This window comes from Calidris pugnax, unplaced genomic scaffold (assembly GCF_001431845.1).
Source record: "Calidris pugnax isolate Ruff unplaced genomic scaffold, ASM143184v1 scaffold24, whole genome shotgun sequence".
Taxonomy (NCBI): Eukaryota; Metazoa; Chordata; class Aves; order Charadriiformes; family Scolopacidae; genus Calidris; species Calidris pugnax.
The window spans coordinates 31,503,196-31,520,468 of NW_015090922.1; the positions used below are offsets into that span (position 1 = coordinate 31,503,196).

The following is a 17,273-nucleotide window of genomic DNA, read 5'->3' on the forward strand; positions in this document are numbered from 1 at the left end:
AATCATATGGTAGCCTAAGAGCTGGACAATCAGAACCTCACATGACTGCAGAGGAGACCTGGTGGTTTTATGCCAACTTTTGTTCCCACATGCGGTCAAAGAAGAGCAATACTAACGAAATAAAAGGCAACATCCAGCACCCAGATATGGATTTTAAAAAAGCCACACAATTTTTAAGTTCAACCATCAAATGGAGATGGTGGGTACCCTCTCCTACATCCAATAACACTCACGCACCTTTGTTTAACACTAATGCAGAACGCTGCCTTGCTGCAACTTTTTCTGACCCCTTGAATTTACTGTGCATTATAACAGATATAGATTTGTAAAGGGCATCATGAGTTAAACTGTCACTGTGTTGTAATGGTATCAGGATTGCTTTAGTCAAAAGCTCAAAGATGTTCAACCTCAGCACACAGAGACCAGTGAAACTACCTCTGTCCTGAACTCTTCAGTGGGCTCTGTGAACAACAAAATGCTCTTGGGGCAGATAGGCATTTTCCCATAAGGCAGCAGAAAATCTGAGCAACCTCAGTATTTTGCTGTCTGACAATACTAACAATCCGACAAGTAAAAAGTGGCGAGTTAGATATGCTAGTACTATCATCATGCCTGTCTCCTGGGTTGTCCTGGGAAAATCTGCGTTCTACCAAGCAGGTTTGCAATTCAATCCCGTCTTGCCTGTCCTGCTGGGTCTCAAGCGCAATTGGCACTCCCTGCTTCTACCTTCCACTGGTGAAGAGGCAAAGCAGCGCGGTTCCCTGCAGCTGCATCTGTGTCTCTTCGCCTCTCCTTGGACTTCCAGACTGTGAATAACTGGAAGGCAGCTCAGTCCATCCACATTGAGCTTGCACGACGGAGACAGTTATGAACGCAAATCAAGCCAAAGCAAGAGACAGTAACTTCTGGCACTTCTGGTACCCACGGAGATAATCTGGTTTGAGACTAGGACTCAGCTGGTCTAGGAGATTGTGCAACCTTTTTATACTGTGGGCTTGGCTAAGTAAGAAATCAAAGGTGTGGGGTTTGGTTTTTTTTTTTTTTTTTTTTTTTTCCTCCGAGAGATATAAACTTTAAAGTCGTGCCAAGATGCACAGACACAGCCCACCACCGTCCCTCCGTGCTCCTGTCCCTCAAGAGACATCCTAAATAGTCCCTACGAGCCCCCACCTGCTGCCTTTTGGTTCAGCTGTCTTCCTTCAGACCTCTGTGACTCTTTGACCTGCCAGCAAAGAAAAAAAACAAGGGGGTGGGGTTGGTTTTTTTTTTTTTTTTTTTGCTTACGTGCTTTATTTTTAAGTACATTCGAGTTTGTAAGACACTTGGACACTCTGATGATACTAGACAGCACTCAGCATTGTACTGTCTGAGCACTCCACAGTCTTGAACGCAATCATCCTCAGCTGACACTCTACTGGGGTACTCCCACTAACCTCGTTTCACCGACAGGGAACTGAGGTACAAAGATTCCAAACAAGAGTAACAAAGGTACTTGAGTGAAACAGTTCTTTATGGGCAGCTGGGGAATGCAAAAGGCTAAGTTGTGACCATACACACTGTGCACGTGAAAACGGGGAGAGAGACGTAGGCCGGCAGCCGAGCTGCTGAGCCAGTGGCTATGGGTGGGGTGGAAAGAGGGATTTATTGACCAGTACGTTCCCCTCAGCACTCGAGCAGGTATGTTGTCCCTGCAGACCAGGGATTTCCTGTTTACGTTGATGTTGTTGCTAAAAACAGACAAAAGAAGATAAGGCAATAGTGTCTTCTTTTACAGAATAGCATAAAAAGACTTCTATGTTGAAAACCTAGATAATCACACTCGGTATTTCGACACCTGAATAAGGCCTGATTCCCACTGCAGGTGACTGTGGGTTTTTTGTGGATTTGGATGCTAGGGTCTTGCTCAAAATTGTACAAATCATCAGCATTGAAAGAAGCATCTCAAACCCAGGTGTTCCAAGTGTTAGATTTGTGCCCTCTCCATCGAGACATTCTTCTTCCATCTGCTTGGATGGAGTCATGTATATTTAAAGCAGGCTTTCTAAATAATGTCACACTTGCACATCCTGATTTAGTCCTGAAGTTTTGCTTGTAGTCTTTCTATTCCAAGACCAAACCATGCCACCTGGCCATCCTAATGAAGGAAGAATTTGTCTAGGAAATGTAAGACAGCACAGAAGGGGGCAGGGCAGAACCTCAGAAGACAAGAACATGAAATTCAAATTAGGCTGAAGAAGGAAAAGATTTCCAGCAGAGAAATTAACAAGTTTGCTTAAGATAACAGGGAGATATGGCAAACCAGCTCTTCAAGGACTGAGATAATTTCAATTTTCTTCACTTTAAATTCCAGCCTACAGTCTCTGATGAACTTCTTGTCAACATAACACGGGCTTCTTGACAATGCTGGTCTTGTTTAACTTTGTCTCCTCCTGGCTTATATAAAGTCCAAAGTAATTTTATTCATCTGTTCAGGACAGGATTCAAAGCTCTGACATTACTGTTTTTATCTTCTTTCAGTCCAGATAGGGATACATTTCCTATTTTCTCTCAGAAACAAAGCTGCACATCTGCTTCATTCATTGCCTTTCAGGGAAAGAATCAAAATTGTCTCATCACTAAGGTTATATGGGAAAAGTCACACAAGAGCATGCAAGTAATGGCCCTGTGGTCCCCACTGCAGGACTGGCTCCACTCTCTATGAAACAATCCAGAGATTTATTAGAGTAGTATGCATGTGAAGCTCTCCAGATTGCACCCATGTTAAAAATAAAACATGGATTTTGCCATGGCAATTGACATGCAGTAACATCTCAGAATTGGTAACAGATGTTTAAACTTTCGGAGATTAGCATGTAGGCTAGAAAATAAACCATGCTCCCCGCATCGCATTTTTACCACCTATTAACTAACATCGAGGCCAAGACCTTAAAACCTTCCTTTGAAAAAGGCTGTTCTTCCTGAAAAGTCACATACATAGGAGTGATTTGCAATATCTTGTCATTTCGCTACCTCTGAACTGTACAAGGTACATTCTCAGCCCAATGAACAAAACCTTGCTCATTGCTATAAATTATCAACAATATATATATCTATATCAGAACCTGGAAATCATAGTTGGAAAGGTGTACACAACTAACAAGTAAATATTACACTATTATTACATTGTGCATTACTAATGTACAGAATAAAGTGAGACTCCAAAATAGCAATCCTAGTATCTTTATTGTACAGTAACAGGTTTCCCATAATACTCTTATTCACACAACCCGCCTTTTTACTGTAGTAACTTCAATTAAAGAAAATACCCTTTTTAATTTTCTTAATTTAAGAGACTATGAAAGCAAACCAGAAGTAACACTGAGACAATTGCTTGCTGAAAAACTGACCTATGGCAAGAGGACCTGGGATCTTCCTAGCTTCAGGCAACTGAAGTACCACCTCTTTCAGAAAAGCCACCCTCAGTGAACTGAAAATCAACAGAATTATTTCCGAAAAGGCCCACTAACAAAAGTCACTTCTTTGCTTAGTCTCTTGTCTGCAGAAGGGGTTTACAAATTTAGAGAAAAATTTAGAGAAAGCACCTTCATTTATCGATGAGCTGCTGAAATGATGCAACGTTGAGAGTTGTGCCTTTATTTGGCGTTTTTTCCTCACATCTGAGTTTATCCAGTTTGCTATTCAAATAGTCAACCTTGTTTGCTGCTGAGGATGAAAACACTTTGAAAATGTACAGAAATTTAAAAAGGCAAATATTTGCTATGCTATTTTGTTACAAATATTTTAAAATGTATAGTTTCGGGAGCCACTGCTTATTTGTGGTTGACAATTTTTAGAAACGTTCAACTTAACAGGCACTAGCTGTCAGTTGTCTCTTTTTTAACTGTTTGAGAACTTGACATGGATACTGAGAAAACAATTGGGTAATATCTCTTTCTACTTTTGCTGGCAGACCTGAATGTCAAAGTGAATGACATTCATTTCAGACATTGCATTTTGCACTTTTTGGTATGAATGCCTCTCATTATTTTGACATAGATAAGGGTTCAGTTTGTATTTCCTCAAGGGAACTACAGTAACTGTAGTAAAAACCTTCAGGAGACATCTAGTAACATTAGGCCATCCTCCATAAACATACCAAAACACCGATGCAGAAAGCGTTGGTAGAACAACAGTAAAGTCTGTTGACTGAAATTTTCCAGTCATCAAATTCCACATCTAATTTGTATACCAATAAATGCAATTCCTAGCATGAACGTGATCATAAACGGGTATTACTGACTTGGGGCAAGAGATCAGGAAGATCATCTCAATTCTGTTCTCTAGGGGTCTGGATGGATGAAGGAGGGGGTTTGCAGCCATGGACAGCATGGAAAGTGGGGCTGTGCCCACCCTTCATGCCAGGACTGCGGCGCACAGGCACGCTTGGGTTGGCATCCAGAGTAACAGCAAAGATGGCAAGGGCTGCTTTACTGCCTCGAGTGGCACACGCCAAATAGCATCTCCACATTCTATGGCTACAGAGATTAAAGCTAGATCAGAAAGGACTACATGCCACCACTTAGTTGAGTCTCATCGTGGAAGGTATCTTAGGATGCTAGTTACGCCACATTCTTCTTCCTGCCTAGAAAAGCGCAGGAGAGGACGTGTACCTAAACCCTGGCATTTAGCCTCCTCTCCCCTATTCTACCAGACTCCTAAAGGCACCACATTTAACCTTATCTACTGTACACTAACTTCTGAAGCAAACCATTTTTTATTTAAACAGTATAAAACAGAAGGACTTCTTAGCAAAGAAAACGTCTTAAACTATAACCAGGTATCATCACATAAGTATTAATGAAAATGTTAAAACACCATAATCTATTTCTTCTCCAAAGTGTGGTTCTCACTGCATTCATACTAGGCAGAGTGACAGATATATTATCTTCATTTTGGATAGTGACCAGAACCTCCTCCCAAAACAGCATGTTAGCTTTACTACAAAGTAGCACTCCTCTTATTTGCTCAAAACAATTTTAACAGTGATGCTTAAAGAAGTACAATAACATCAAAATCACTCGTTCATCTTTAAGAATTTTATAGAACCACAACCTATATTTAAAATACGTATTGCATGTTTATGGTACGCAATGTATATTTGCTTCATTTACAGTTACAAACGACAACAACAGCATATGCAAGAAGAAACTGTTAAGCAAAAAATACCCTGGTAATCAGATGACCATGACAACTTAAGCCTCTTCAACAATTAACAACTTTCATAACACTGCTAAAAGCATTAATGAAAATTGAAGTGTGAAAAATGTACATTCTTTATTCTGCTGTTTAGGTACAGAATAAAATTTAACTTTTCAGAAAATAAAACTATAGCTACAGCTTTGAGAGCTGTCAGTTTGCTTTTGAGGATAAAGTACATGCACTTTTTCCAGTTACTTTATTGCACATAATGTACAGTCATAAACGGTGTTTTATTTACATGTGTTTTGGCAACGTCCATGTTTGTTTTTCCCCTCAGAATACATTATTTTGCACAAACAAAACCTTAAATGTTTCACACAAACTGCCATAATACAAGTCAAAGCATATATGTATCTATGTGGTTTTGTTGCTGCTCTCTTTTCAATCAATTCTTCCAAGATTTTCAGATCTCGGTTAATCTTTGCCTGGGGAGTCAGATTCCTCCCAGTTAGTCTGTTGTCAAGAGAGGGGCACCCGAAATGCGGGCTCCAGGAGATGAGCACCGCGACCCGCTGTGCCTAACACCCTCCGCAGAACCACACCACCTGCAATTAGTGCGCAGGCACAGAGAAGGAAGAGCTTTCGTTAACCAGTTTGATTCAACATTGATGACCATGTGTTAATGCTACGGTTCGTGTGTTATTTGGGCAGTGTTCCATTAATAGTGTTTTAGAAAAACAGATCAAATATATTAAAAACAAAATAGAAATTCCAATAACAATGATGTGCTTTTGACCCTAGGAATGTGTTACTCAGATTCCATTCTGTACAACGTGCTATTTATGATGACTGCTATTTTTACCCAGACACAAAGAACTAAGTTTCATATACTCGTAAGTTCATTTCCCCCAAATTAAATTAACTTCTTAATGGCTGGCAACAACACTTCAATGTTTCCCTGCATTTTCAGGGCAGAAAACTTTTTAGTGGTCCCCCTCAAAGAGTACAATCTGGGAATAAACCATTTTTGGGCATACTGTTAAAAGGTATGTTCAAATAAAATATCAATATTGTCAGTATACAGTGAACATATGCACTTGAAAGATATCCCTGAAGACTCTATGAAATATATTCTGATTGGTAACACACAAAAAATACTCTCAGAGAAACCAATTTGCTGTATTTTAGTACAACAGTTCACTCTTCAGAAGCGAGTAGCATTGCTCAGATTTTACTTTGAAAGGCTTTATCATGTTTTTGTTTATATTCTGACCTACTAAAAAAAATAAATTTACCCTAAGATAAATCTCACTGGAACAGCAACTTTCTGTTTGACTTGAATGTATGATCTTCCAAACATTAAGACAATTTAACCCCACAACAATACTAAAGAAAGAGAACAACCTAGCTTCAGTGATGTAGTAATACTGAAGCCATCCTCCAATGCAGTTCTAAAAATAGCTTGTTTCTTTCCTATAAGCAGGCAAAGTATAAAATAGTTAAATTTTCAGACAGGCACTTAGGTAAACTGAGAAATGCATTTGGTGGAAAACAGCAATTAGTATAAAATTTTGATTTTAGAGTTTTCCTTTTTTTGCTGTCCTTCAGCTTTAAAGTAGTTCAAATCTTACAGCAACTTTCACTTCTGCATATAATGAAGCATGAGATGAAAATGCACTGTGGAAAAAGTATGACAGTAGTTCATATCTAATAAAAATACAAAATAATAAAAATATTACAGAAAAGCAGTAGTTCTGGGAATAGAAGTATTCTTAAATATAAAATACTAATCTTTTGTCTCATCTAGTTTCACCTGGAGAGAGTACCAAGTTTAAATGTGTGCCTCTAGTAAAATTCTTTAGCAATATAAATTATTGGCTCTGAAATGACACTTGTGACAATCGAATCAAAAGGTTCTCATGTCACCTATTGTAAATATCCAGGTTTTTTTTATCATCTGCCTGTGGCTGACTTTTAGGATAGTAACATAGTCATGATCTGTTAAATTAAAAAGATTTCTGTACAAATAAAACTATTCTAGATGCACTGATATTTCAGCTGTACCTATACTTCTTTGCAAAGAGCAACATTCCATTAAAAAACTAACATCTTCATCAGAGCTACACTATTTCTCTCCATAAAATAAAGATGCATTCTATTTCAATTACTACGAATACTGTGAGACCTTTTTAAAATTTAAGTTTTATATTACATGGATTTCAAGATATGGAGTTTTGAAACATCATAAATTAAACAAGGCATTTGAACAGATGCACAGACTCCTCATCTGAATTTTTACTATCTACAGGAAAAAAAATGGGCTTTCACGAAAACTGTTGATATCTGAAGTTATTTATATTGAGGATCTCCCTTGACATCAGCTGTAATTACTGTCCACTTAAGCTTACAAATCCAGGAGGATGACCTAGGATATGTAAAGGAGCCTCAAACAGCAGAAGCTTTAAGAAAGAGAAACATTTCTGTAAAAATATTTGCATAGATGTACATTCAAAACAGCATTTTCACCATTTCAATTCCCTGCACTCATGTTGCTACAGTCATCCACAGGGATAAAGATCACATCAAGGCGGCCCTGGAATTCAAAATAGCTGTTGCTTGGTAATTTAGTGAAAGGTGTACTTTCAGACTTTCTGCAGTCAGTAGGAACCGATCCAGTTTGACCTTTGGCTTACAGAAATTGTACTCCCCTGAGCTAGGCAATACTGATAGACTACGGCAGAAGTATAAAAAATTAAAAGTTACTTTTAAAAATAGCATGGCATGAAGAAAATAAGGCACTTTTGGCAAGGAATCCCCCCAGATTTTGTATTTTGATGTACAGTAATTCTATCTAGAAGTATTTTGTGCTTAGAAATGTCACATGATGCAACAGTGAATCAGGTGCCAAAACCAACAAATCACAAATTCCTGTGAGATTAACTGCAACCTCTGAATGGCTCAACAAAGAATCAAACTGGTTTCTGTACACCGTCACGATTTACCGATACACTGGCATCTTTGCTCTTTTGCTGTGAGCCGACAGTAATTATTTTAGAGAAAGAAAAAGAAAGTGTGGAATTAGTAATGCAGATGCTGAAAGGCAAGTGGCAAGACTCTACAAGAAGAATGCCTCAAAAAATGCTACTTTGTTCCCATTTCTACTGGCACCTATTCCCCAAGGTAAAAGGCCAGAATGACCAAAGCCAACTTAATAGTAGTGTGCAGAATGTCAGCCGACAAACAACATAAAAACAAGTCACGTTGTGTTATCTGTGGTCACGTTCTTCAGGGTTAGTCCAGTAACTCAAGACTTTACATTCTTCCGTCTTTATTTGTTTATTTTAATTAAACATGTAATGGTTAATAAACAGACATAGTCCAGAGTTAGTAGGTTGGTATTATAACATTTATTAAAATAATGCTATGGGTTAATAGAAACAGCAAAGAACCAAAGAATTAAAATGCAAGCTATGTAAAAACCCAACTAAAACCCAAATATGTCTAATGTATTCATCCAGTAGCTAACTAAAAGCCCAAGAAAGACAACACTCCCAATATAATAAAGTACTGCAAAACAATTGGCAATTTTTCAGTTATCAAAATTGTGGGTTTTGCATTTTGTATCCTTTTTTTCTCAATCAGGAAAAAAATTCTTTTGAATGTTATATAACATACATATAAAACAAGATAGAAAAATACATTATAAACTTGTAACAATGGCTGTAAATACATTATCTTACATGTTTCTCATAGGCAATAGGTTGGTTATGGTACATACATAGCATGAAACTACTAAGATAATAAAGAATAGACAAATACATGTCATCTGTACGGTTACATACAAGCGACACTCCCATCTACCCACTCTAAAAAAATTACATAATACTGTCAGAAAGAAGTCTTAAAACTACTTATTTTAATAAAGAAAAAGTCATTAAAGAATGATAATACTGAGAACCAAGGCATTCAGAGATTTCAAAAGTCATGCTTTTTTTTTTAAGTTGATCCAAAATTTTGTCAACTAAGTTTTCAGAAGTTTGTTCAGAGCAAACGTTACTTTCACATGTCACACATCTATTTCATACACTTCCCCTCCCCCCCAGTAAAAGACCTTTGATAAACATCTAAAATGTCCAGGTTTTATCATAGTTGAGATGAAACTGGATCAAATACTGGTATTGTTTTAGCAAATCTCTCTTCAAATGTTCGAGTGTCGCAAGTTTATTCAACCAACCAACCAAAATAAAATCAAAATGGCACAGCATATACTGTAAGTAAAATCAACACAACTGTATGTGTAACAGGAAGACAAAGCCGGTGGCACAATAAACAAAAAGCTAGCTGAATACAAAAGGATGAATGTCTATTGCATAGTAAATAAACTGATAATTATTTCCAGGTGAGACAAGATGTTAGATGAGGTCACCATGCAGGTGCTTAAAAATGTAAGCCCTCTTAGCTTACTATTGACCTTTCATTTGGAAGCTGTGAAGACTTGCAGGAGGAGAATAAGTTGACAAGAGGGGAATAAAGTTATCACCTGATATTTGCCAAGTTTAGTACTGAGCCCCACACAAAGTAATACTTAATGTTTTCAAAATTAAACACTGTGCGTTCAACAGCTTCAGCTCTGGCAATTGCCCAGCTACATGAATCTCATGTGGAAATAAAGGTTAAAAATAAAGTATAGCTGGACTTCAAACAATTAGCTGGTGTCCCTCTCCTGCTTATCTTGTGAAGAAAAGCCCGCGGGCGGATCTAACAATAGCCAAAGAAGAGCTGGAAAATAAGTAACTTGCACGCTGTTTGCCACCACAGGAGCTGCTTGTAAAAACCTGGGACACGCTCAGACTGTAACTCAAAACTAGCTAAGTGCTTTCAATGCCATCATCCACAGAACATCAGTTTTCTGGGCGATGCCGAAGCCTTCTATATCTGATGTGTATTTATTCCAACCCAAAATCAAGAAAACTCCTCTCCATCCCTGAACAAAAATGACATACTTCCAGCTCTACAAACATTTGTCAGCTAATAGTCTCACTTAGCACGAGGCGGCCTGTAGCACAGAACCCTTTGGTTTACATTGCACAAGTACGGCGTTTGCTAGAATTTAAAAAGCAGAGTGGCTGAAATAACGATGGGCTGGTTTGATAAAAAAAAAACTTAGCAAATATTTTTAGGTAATGAGATTTTGGCAAAGTCACGTCACACTAGTATGGCAAAAATCAGGTAATTAATATGGTCAACTCATCATTTGTCTTTCCTCACAGCTTCTTTCACATACTGGGCGACTGAGTGGCATGCAGTAACTTGTCTGAGGGAGAAGCTGATTATACAAGACATTTGACTAAATGACCATGAAGAAAATAAGGCACTTCCTTTTCTTTAGACTTATTCCAATACTTAAAAAATAAAAAAGAAAGACTAAAAGGCTCTTTTGGTCTTTTGTTTCTTGACAACCACCAGAAAAAATCATTTAATGAAATAAAGGGTTTCTTTGTTCTTTTTTTCTTTTTTTATAACACTTGAAAGTATAAAATGCTACATTTCCAAAAATATATTTTTTTCTGCACCAGCACCCTTGTATAGTAAAAGTATCTACTTTTTTGTTCATTTTGTTTCAATGCACTACACTTTATCTACAATTTCATTACATGTATACAGCAAATAGGCAAGCATGGCTTTTACATCCTTAATGAATTTTTTTTCTATACAGGGAGGTTTAAAAAAAATATTTGAACAGTTTGCCCAGTAATGTGACACATAATGCATGTACCTTGTTCTCATGTATTCTTCCGAGGAGATTAAAATATGGTTAAAATAATTTAAACTCAGATTTTGCTTTAATAGTGTTGCTGTTTTGTTCTCGGCATTAACGTAGTTCTGAAAAGTCATCGGAATCTGCATTTCATGGCACACTTTCCTTTAAAACGTCCAATTTGGCAGGCAATAGAAAAAAAGGCTGCAACGTCTGCCCTTTGAGGGCACCGGTAGTGACTAAACAGCGTATCAAATTTTGAATACTTTTTTGGAATCCCTTCCCCAATGACATCCCTGACCAAAGGTTCATGCATGATGCATCATCACACAGTACATTCAGAGAGAGCTTTGACTTCTTTTTTTTTTTTTTTTTTTTTTTTGAGAAGAAAAATATTCCTAGAAGTCTCTCACAGTAACTGCCTCTGTCATCGGGTAGTTAAGGGACATCTGTCTCCATCTCGTGCGAGGCCTCCTTACCGTTCGCTTGGGGCGGGACACTAGAGGATGATCAGTGCGGAGGGATGAGTTGGACCTTATTGCTTTACTACTATTCAGTGCAGGTTCTAGAACCACTTTCACCCAAACAGGAGAACAACAAAAAGCGGAGTTGGAGGACAACAATTTCTTTGTCTGTTTTGTTAGATGGTAAGACGAACGGACAAGTGCCCCAGCTCGCTGCACTGAAGACAGGCAAGCAAAGGCGTTTACCAGTTAACTGATCAGCAGGCAGGCATGGTCAGGTCATCATTGGGTGAAGAGTTCAGAGGTCAGAAGGTCATAGGTTAGTTGCCGGTGGCGGCTGGGTGGTTAGAAACAAAAAAAAACAAAACAAAAAAAAGAAAGAAAAGATAGAGAAGAGATTAGTTCCAGCTAGTGACGGCTTAATGACAACATGAAAACTAATCACAACTAATAAAAAAAACAAGCATGTTTAATTCTGACATACTGATCGACACCATCTACAGAATGCAATAAAATCATGACAGCCCTCCATCATGATTTGGACACGTGAAGGAGAAGCCCGCTCCCACAAAACCGGTTAACAGGAGAAATAGAGATAAAATACGACTAACGACTAATGGTTAGTAGCAGTCGATGAAGGAAATTGGAAAACAAAAAACGATGAACAGTTTTGGAACTGGGTAGAAGATTTCTGGAACAACAGTCAGTGCGCAGCATCAGTATCTGACTGCTATTAAGCATTAGTACCTCCCCAGGTGCAAGCATTAAAGCAACTATTAATGATGGATGTGATTATTAATAACTGGTTGTTAAAAGAATGGAGTCATCTAAGGAATTCTGGACTTAGAGAAACAATTTGGTTCAACAAACTATGGGCCAAACAAAGGGTTTTTGTTCAATAAATTTTTTATTGCCTTTCATTTATTCTATTTACAAACAACATGGAATTTCTTGGCCTCATGATACAAAGCAATACTAAACTGTAGTCTAGCAATGTAGGCATCATCGTGGCGAGCAGGAAAACGCTCAGCCTGCTACTTTAGCCAGCATTTTCCCGTTCGAAATACTATTTTACACATATAGGACACTTATAAAATGCACTTGCATGTAAACACTGTAAAAGTCCTGCCATTTTAAAGTCTATACTTAAAAAGCTCTAAGTACATCAAAAAATAGAGAAAATATCTAATTGATACTAATAAGGCATTTTAAAACTACAAACAGCTCTCTTTATTCATTTTCAAAGCTAATACTCTGCAAATACAATAAAATCTGACATTTCATATACATTCCTGCTTTATATTTTTATATTTTAAAAGAAGCCACCTGTAAATACTATTTTCTTTTGCAAAAAAAAAAAAAAAAGAAAACCAAAAGAAAAACAACAACAAAAAACCAAAACAAAAAATAAAATCCAAAAAACACAAACAAATTACAGTAAAACATAAAAAAGTTCTCAAGTGGAAAGTTATCATTCCCAATGTTCTTGAGCTGTTCCTTCTTTAATCATTCTCTCACATTCTCCTTCACCAAACTTGGTCCACTTAACAGTAGTATGATTTTTTTTTTTTATAGATTTTTTTTTTAAGACTCATTCAACAGCTTAATTATAGCTAATAAATTCTGAGGTTGATAAAGTTTTTGTACTGTTGCCATTTTGACTAAGGCAGAGGAGATGAAAGTGAGAAAGGTATTCAGTGCAAAGTCATATTTGTGCCATTACATGAAGTGAAGTCCAGTAGGTGTAATATTCACAGATAGCATCATTGATTTAGCAATCTTTCTTGTGGGCTGATTTATTTTCACATAATAAAAATGGCCTATCATTTAGGATACAGTTCATAGCACTATGAAAAATTACTACTGTAACGTAAATGAGACCACATGCTCCCTGATTTTTTTTTCAGAATCATGCTAAGTGGGATTTGTTTAAATTAAAACGGCTCTTTCAAAAACAAGCAAAAATAAAAATAAATATTTTACGTGGCACAATCTCACCACTTTACAGGTATACTAGAAACAGAGTCTTAAAGCATTTTGAGACTGATTACAATTTTGATTAAATGGTATTAAAATTTATATATAAATTATGTGACGGTTTGGATAAAACATTCAAGGAAATTCTCAGTATTAATATTTCTTGTGGAGTTTATAATCAAAGCAAGCTACCTTGTAAAAATACCAGTACACCTGTGATACATCCTCTGCCAAGTCTCTGGCCTTCTACAGTACACACAGGTTTGTCAACTGTGCAAAACCATTTACAGTTTATTACAATTAAATCAGTCAGTCTCTCTGTTATATGCATCAAATTCAATTTTGTAGTATTTATAAACTGGGGTTTTATTCTGAGTTAAAATGAGCTATATTTTTCAACCCTTCACCAATTCTAAATGCTTAGTTGTAAGAGTAAAACATTTACACATTTGGGGATTCTTGCTTTAAATGCAGTGCTTATCTCTAAAAAAAGAAAAAAAAACTATGCAAAGAATAAAAACCTACGTAAAAAGTGAATGCAGTAGTACTACAAAGTCATTTGAAATTCGATTTAGAATTTTTTTTAAAAAAAACTTTAGACCCAATGAATGCGAATATAGATTTAGTGACATTTAACTATATAAAAAAAAGTTTCCGCATTGAAAAAAAGTATTTCGGTTTGCTGACATTGCTTTTTACGGCTACAGGCATAGGAGTATATTGGTGACAGAACAACCAAATAGGTGAATATACTGATATTATTTTAATTCTATAACGTAATTTTAACACAGTAAAAGAAACGGTTTTATTGCTGAACAAAGTTATCTTCAAAACCTTTCGTGAAACTTAAATCTGTGCAGTGATAATCTAGGATTTCAAATTCAAAATACAATGAAGTACAGTTGTAAAATGAATGTTGTGTAAGTTTCTTAATACACACTGGGATTACTTAGATAAAACTTTAAAATAACGTTCTCCTGAAATATCAGCATGGTTCTCCTGCTAAATCAGAGAGGTATGCATGACTTATTCCACAGGAGATAAGCCATGTGTATTTATTTATTTACTTAAGATAGTGGGCTTCCAATATGTCTAGATAGGAACACTAATTATAAGAAAATGGCTGTATTTTAAAAGAAGGTGAATGATACCAATTATTAATTTCAATCACTTATAAGTGACCCAGACGAAACATCTAGGCCCTTTGCCAAATATTCGAAATCCATGTTGAGTCAACACTACAGTGATGAACTTAAACTACAAATTGGTATTCCCGCCACCCTCTTCCCCCAGTGCTTTATCAATCAGTGTATTTACTAGTTGTCTCAGGCAAATAGCTAATTAAACAAAAAGGCAGCCTCACCTGTCACCTGAAACTACCACTGCAGATCATGAAAGACCGTTAGCAAAAACCGAATTTTGTAGCCTCAGGTCCAACTTTCAAAGATAACCAAATCCTTACCCCCCACTACTCTTGACAGAGATAGGTTTTAATCTTTTTTCCATTTCTTTTTTTCCTTCTTCTCTTTTGGTAAATATGGGCTATGACCTTATTCTGGTTATACCCTGTTGCCCATTGAAGAGTTCTCAAGCAATGAGAACAAGCCAATGGGCTGTAAATAGTGTGCTGTGATATAAAAGAAGAAGCAATCTTCTAGAAAATTTAAGTAGTGTCTTGTTATCAGCTTTACACTTTCTGTAAAGCACAAGATCCTTACATATGAAAGATAAAAGTGTTACATAAATATAGCAAATATCCAGGAGTGCCCTTTTTTACTGTATTGACTGAAATCTGTATTGTTTCTTGTAGTTAATTTATGGCAGGCTGTGAGAAGTGAAGTGTAGTCAATGTTAGGAGATGTCAGATCTGTCACCTGAATTTGACTTTTGAATATTACAGTATCATGGAAGCCTGCACAACACTGTTTTTGATGAGAGCAGAATAATAATACTTGGCACGTAACGCTTTGCATCCTCAAAGCCCTGTACAAAAGAAGAACCCCCACAACACCCCTGTGAGGTAGGGAAGTATTATTATCCTTATTTTACAGATGGGAAAATATACACAGAGAGATTAAATGACTTGCCGAAACCCACAGTGAGTCAGCAGCAGGGATGGGATAAGAATTCAGCCCACACACTGATTTCTAGCCAATGTCAATAAACCGAAAATATCACTTTTCTCAATAAGCTTAAATACTTCATTCAGGGGTCCAAAGGCATTACACTTGAGGAACAGGAGAAAAATGAAGATTTACTTTCCATTCAAGGGTTAAAGAGAGATGCCCAAATATTGGATGTCATCTCACCAACAGGACTTCAAAAGTTGCTTCTCCTTCAGGTTACACATTTTAGCAGCAAAAGGCAAATACCAAGAAATAGATTTTGGCAAAAAACCAAAACACCCTTCCTTCTCCCACCCTTAGTAATTCAAACTCAGACAACTTTTGAAGTATTATCTTCACAGCCCTTACCTTTCTGAATTCAGTCAGGTATCTGAGAACATGCATCCTCCTTATATTATACAGTACAGTGGCTCAAAAGTTTATTGGAAAAAAAAAAAGGAATCTAAATCTTCAGATTTCTCCAGACACAGACAGGAGGCATTTATTCCTTTACTTCTTTCTCATTAAGCAACCATCCATTCATTTTATTTTGCAACACCAATCTGATATTTCCACACCAATTAAAAGAACAAAATGGGGAGAGCGGGGGACACATGACCAAATTAATTATTGCAGCACTGAATTAATAGTGTTTCCTGATGCAGATGGATCTTCAAATAGTTTGTAAAAGGGAATCAGTTATAGCGTTTATATTGAATAGATCACGAAGTGTATATATTTAATTGAGCTGGGAAAGCCAAGTTCACAAAATGTGTTTAAAACAGCAAGCATTCCCAAAAATCTAATGAAATAGTAACTATTCAAATTTTTGAGAAAAATAACGAATGGGTCAAAAATATGGTATTTGGTTAACCAGCTCTGGTGTTGCAAATCTCATGTACACTCAAAGCACTTCTTACAAACAAGAACTGCAGAACTAAACTAACCTCGGTCTGCGGTCACAATCCTTTGGTAAGGATGGACACGCATATCGTGCCTTCGAACTTTAGTAGCCACCGCACCTAGTTAAATTGCAATTACCAAGACAAAGTTAGAAAACATTCAAAGAAAACATTAACAGCAGGTTTATCAAAATGGACTTAAATGATCATTAACTACAAAAGTTCATTTTAAGAAAAGCAACAAGTTAAGGCACAGTAGTTTCAAATCTTAATCTTAAAAAAGAAGTTTATCTGTGCAGATTAATATTGCATTTATTTTAACATCCTGGCCTTAACCTGTTTAATCCATTCATTTACAATCCCAAAATTACAGTATTTCATGAAATCTATTAGACCCAAGCACATTTAAGCTTTACTAGTCACATATTCACTGAAGTGCCTTTCTTGCAGCAGGACTATTTTAAATAATGCCATCTTTTAATACTGACAATTATTTGCTAACCTTAAGATCACTTCCAGTTCTACCACAAAAAAAAAGTTTTAAAGCAATTCTTCAAGCCTACAGATTGTGATTTTAAACTTTAAGTCAATAAGTATGAACTGCAATGAATTAGGTGATTAGTAAAGCAAACACTATATAGAACACTTAGCAGTCAGTATACTACTATACACTCATAAATTACAGCTACTCTGTAATAATAGGAGCTAATCCAAATTAATAGCACTATTTTATTTTAAATCTATGTGCAAAAAAGTGCAAGTAAGTCACTGACTGCTAGGCCAAGCTTTTTTCAAGGCTGCTGAAACTAAGCATTTGTTAAAATTCAGATCTGATGAAGGATCAGTTAAGACCGTTCTTGAATTCTTAGCCTTTCGTTGGGAAAGCCAT

General features: G+C 36.6%; 1 protein-coding gene across 2 annotated transcripts in view; it reads right to left on the reverse strand.

Annotated features, from left to right (window-relative positions):
• Window positions 1–8,482: 8,482 nt before the first annotated feature.
• Window positions 8,483–17,273, reverse strand: part of QKI (QKI, KH domain containing, RNA binding) — a 144,887-nt gene continuing 136,096 nt past the window's right edge. Inside the window, exons 8-9 of one of the 2 annotated variants that reach the window (XM_014950607.1) lie at window positions 16,430–16,504; window positions 8,483–11,737 (exon numbers count right to left, since the gene is read on the reverse strand). In XM_014950607.1, coding sequence (XP_014806093.1) covers window positions 11,721–11,737; window positions 16,430–16,504 — 92 coding nt within the window. In that variant the 3' untranslated portion in view covers window positions 8,483–11,720. The remainder of the gene's footprint in view (window positions 11,738–16,429; window positions 16,505–17,273) is intronic. The other variant, XM_014950608.1, reaches the window with a different exon arrangement.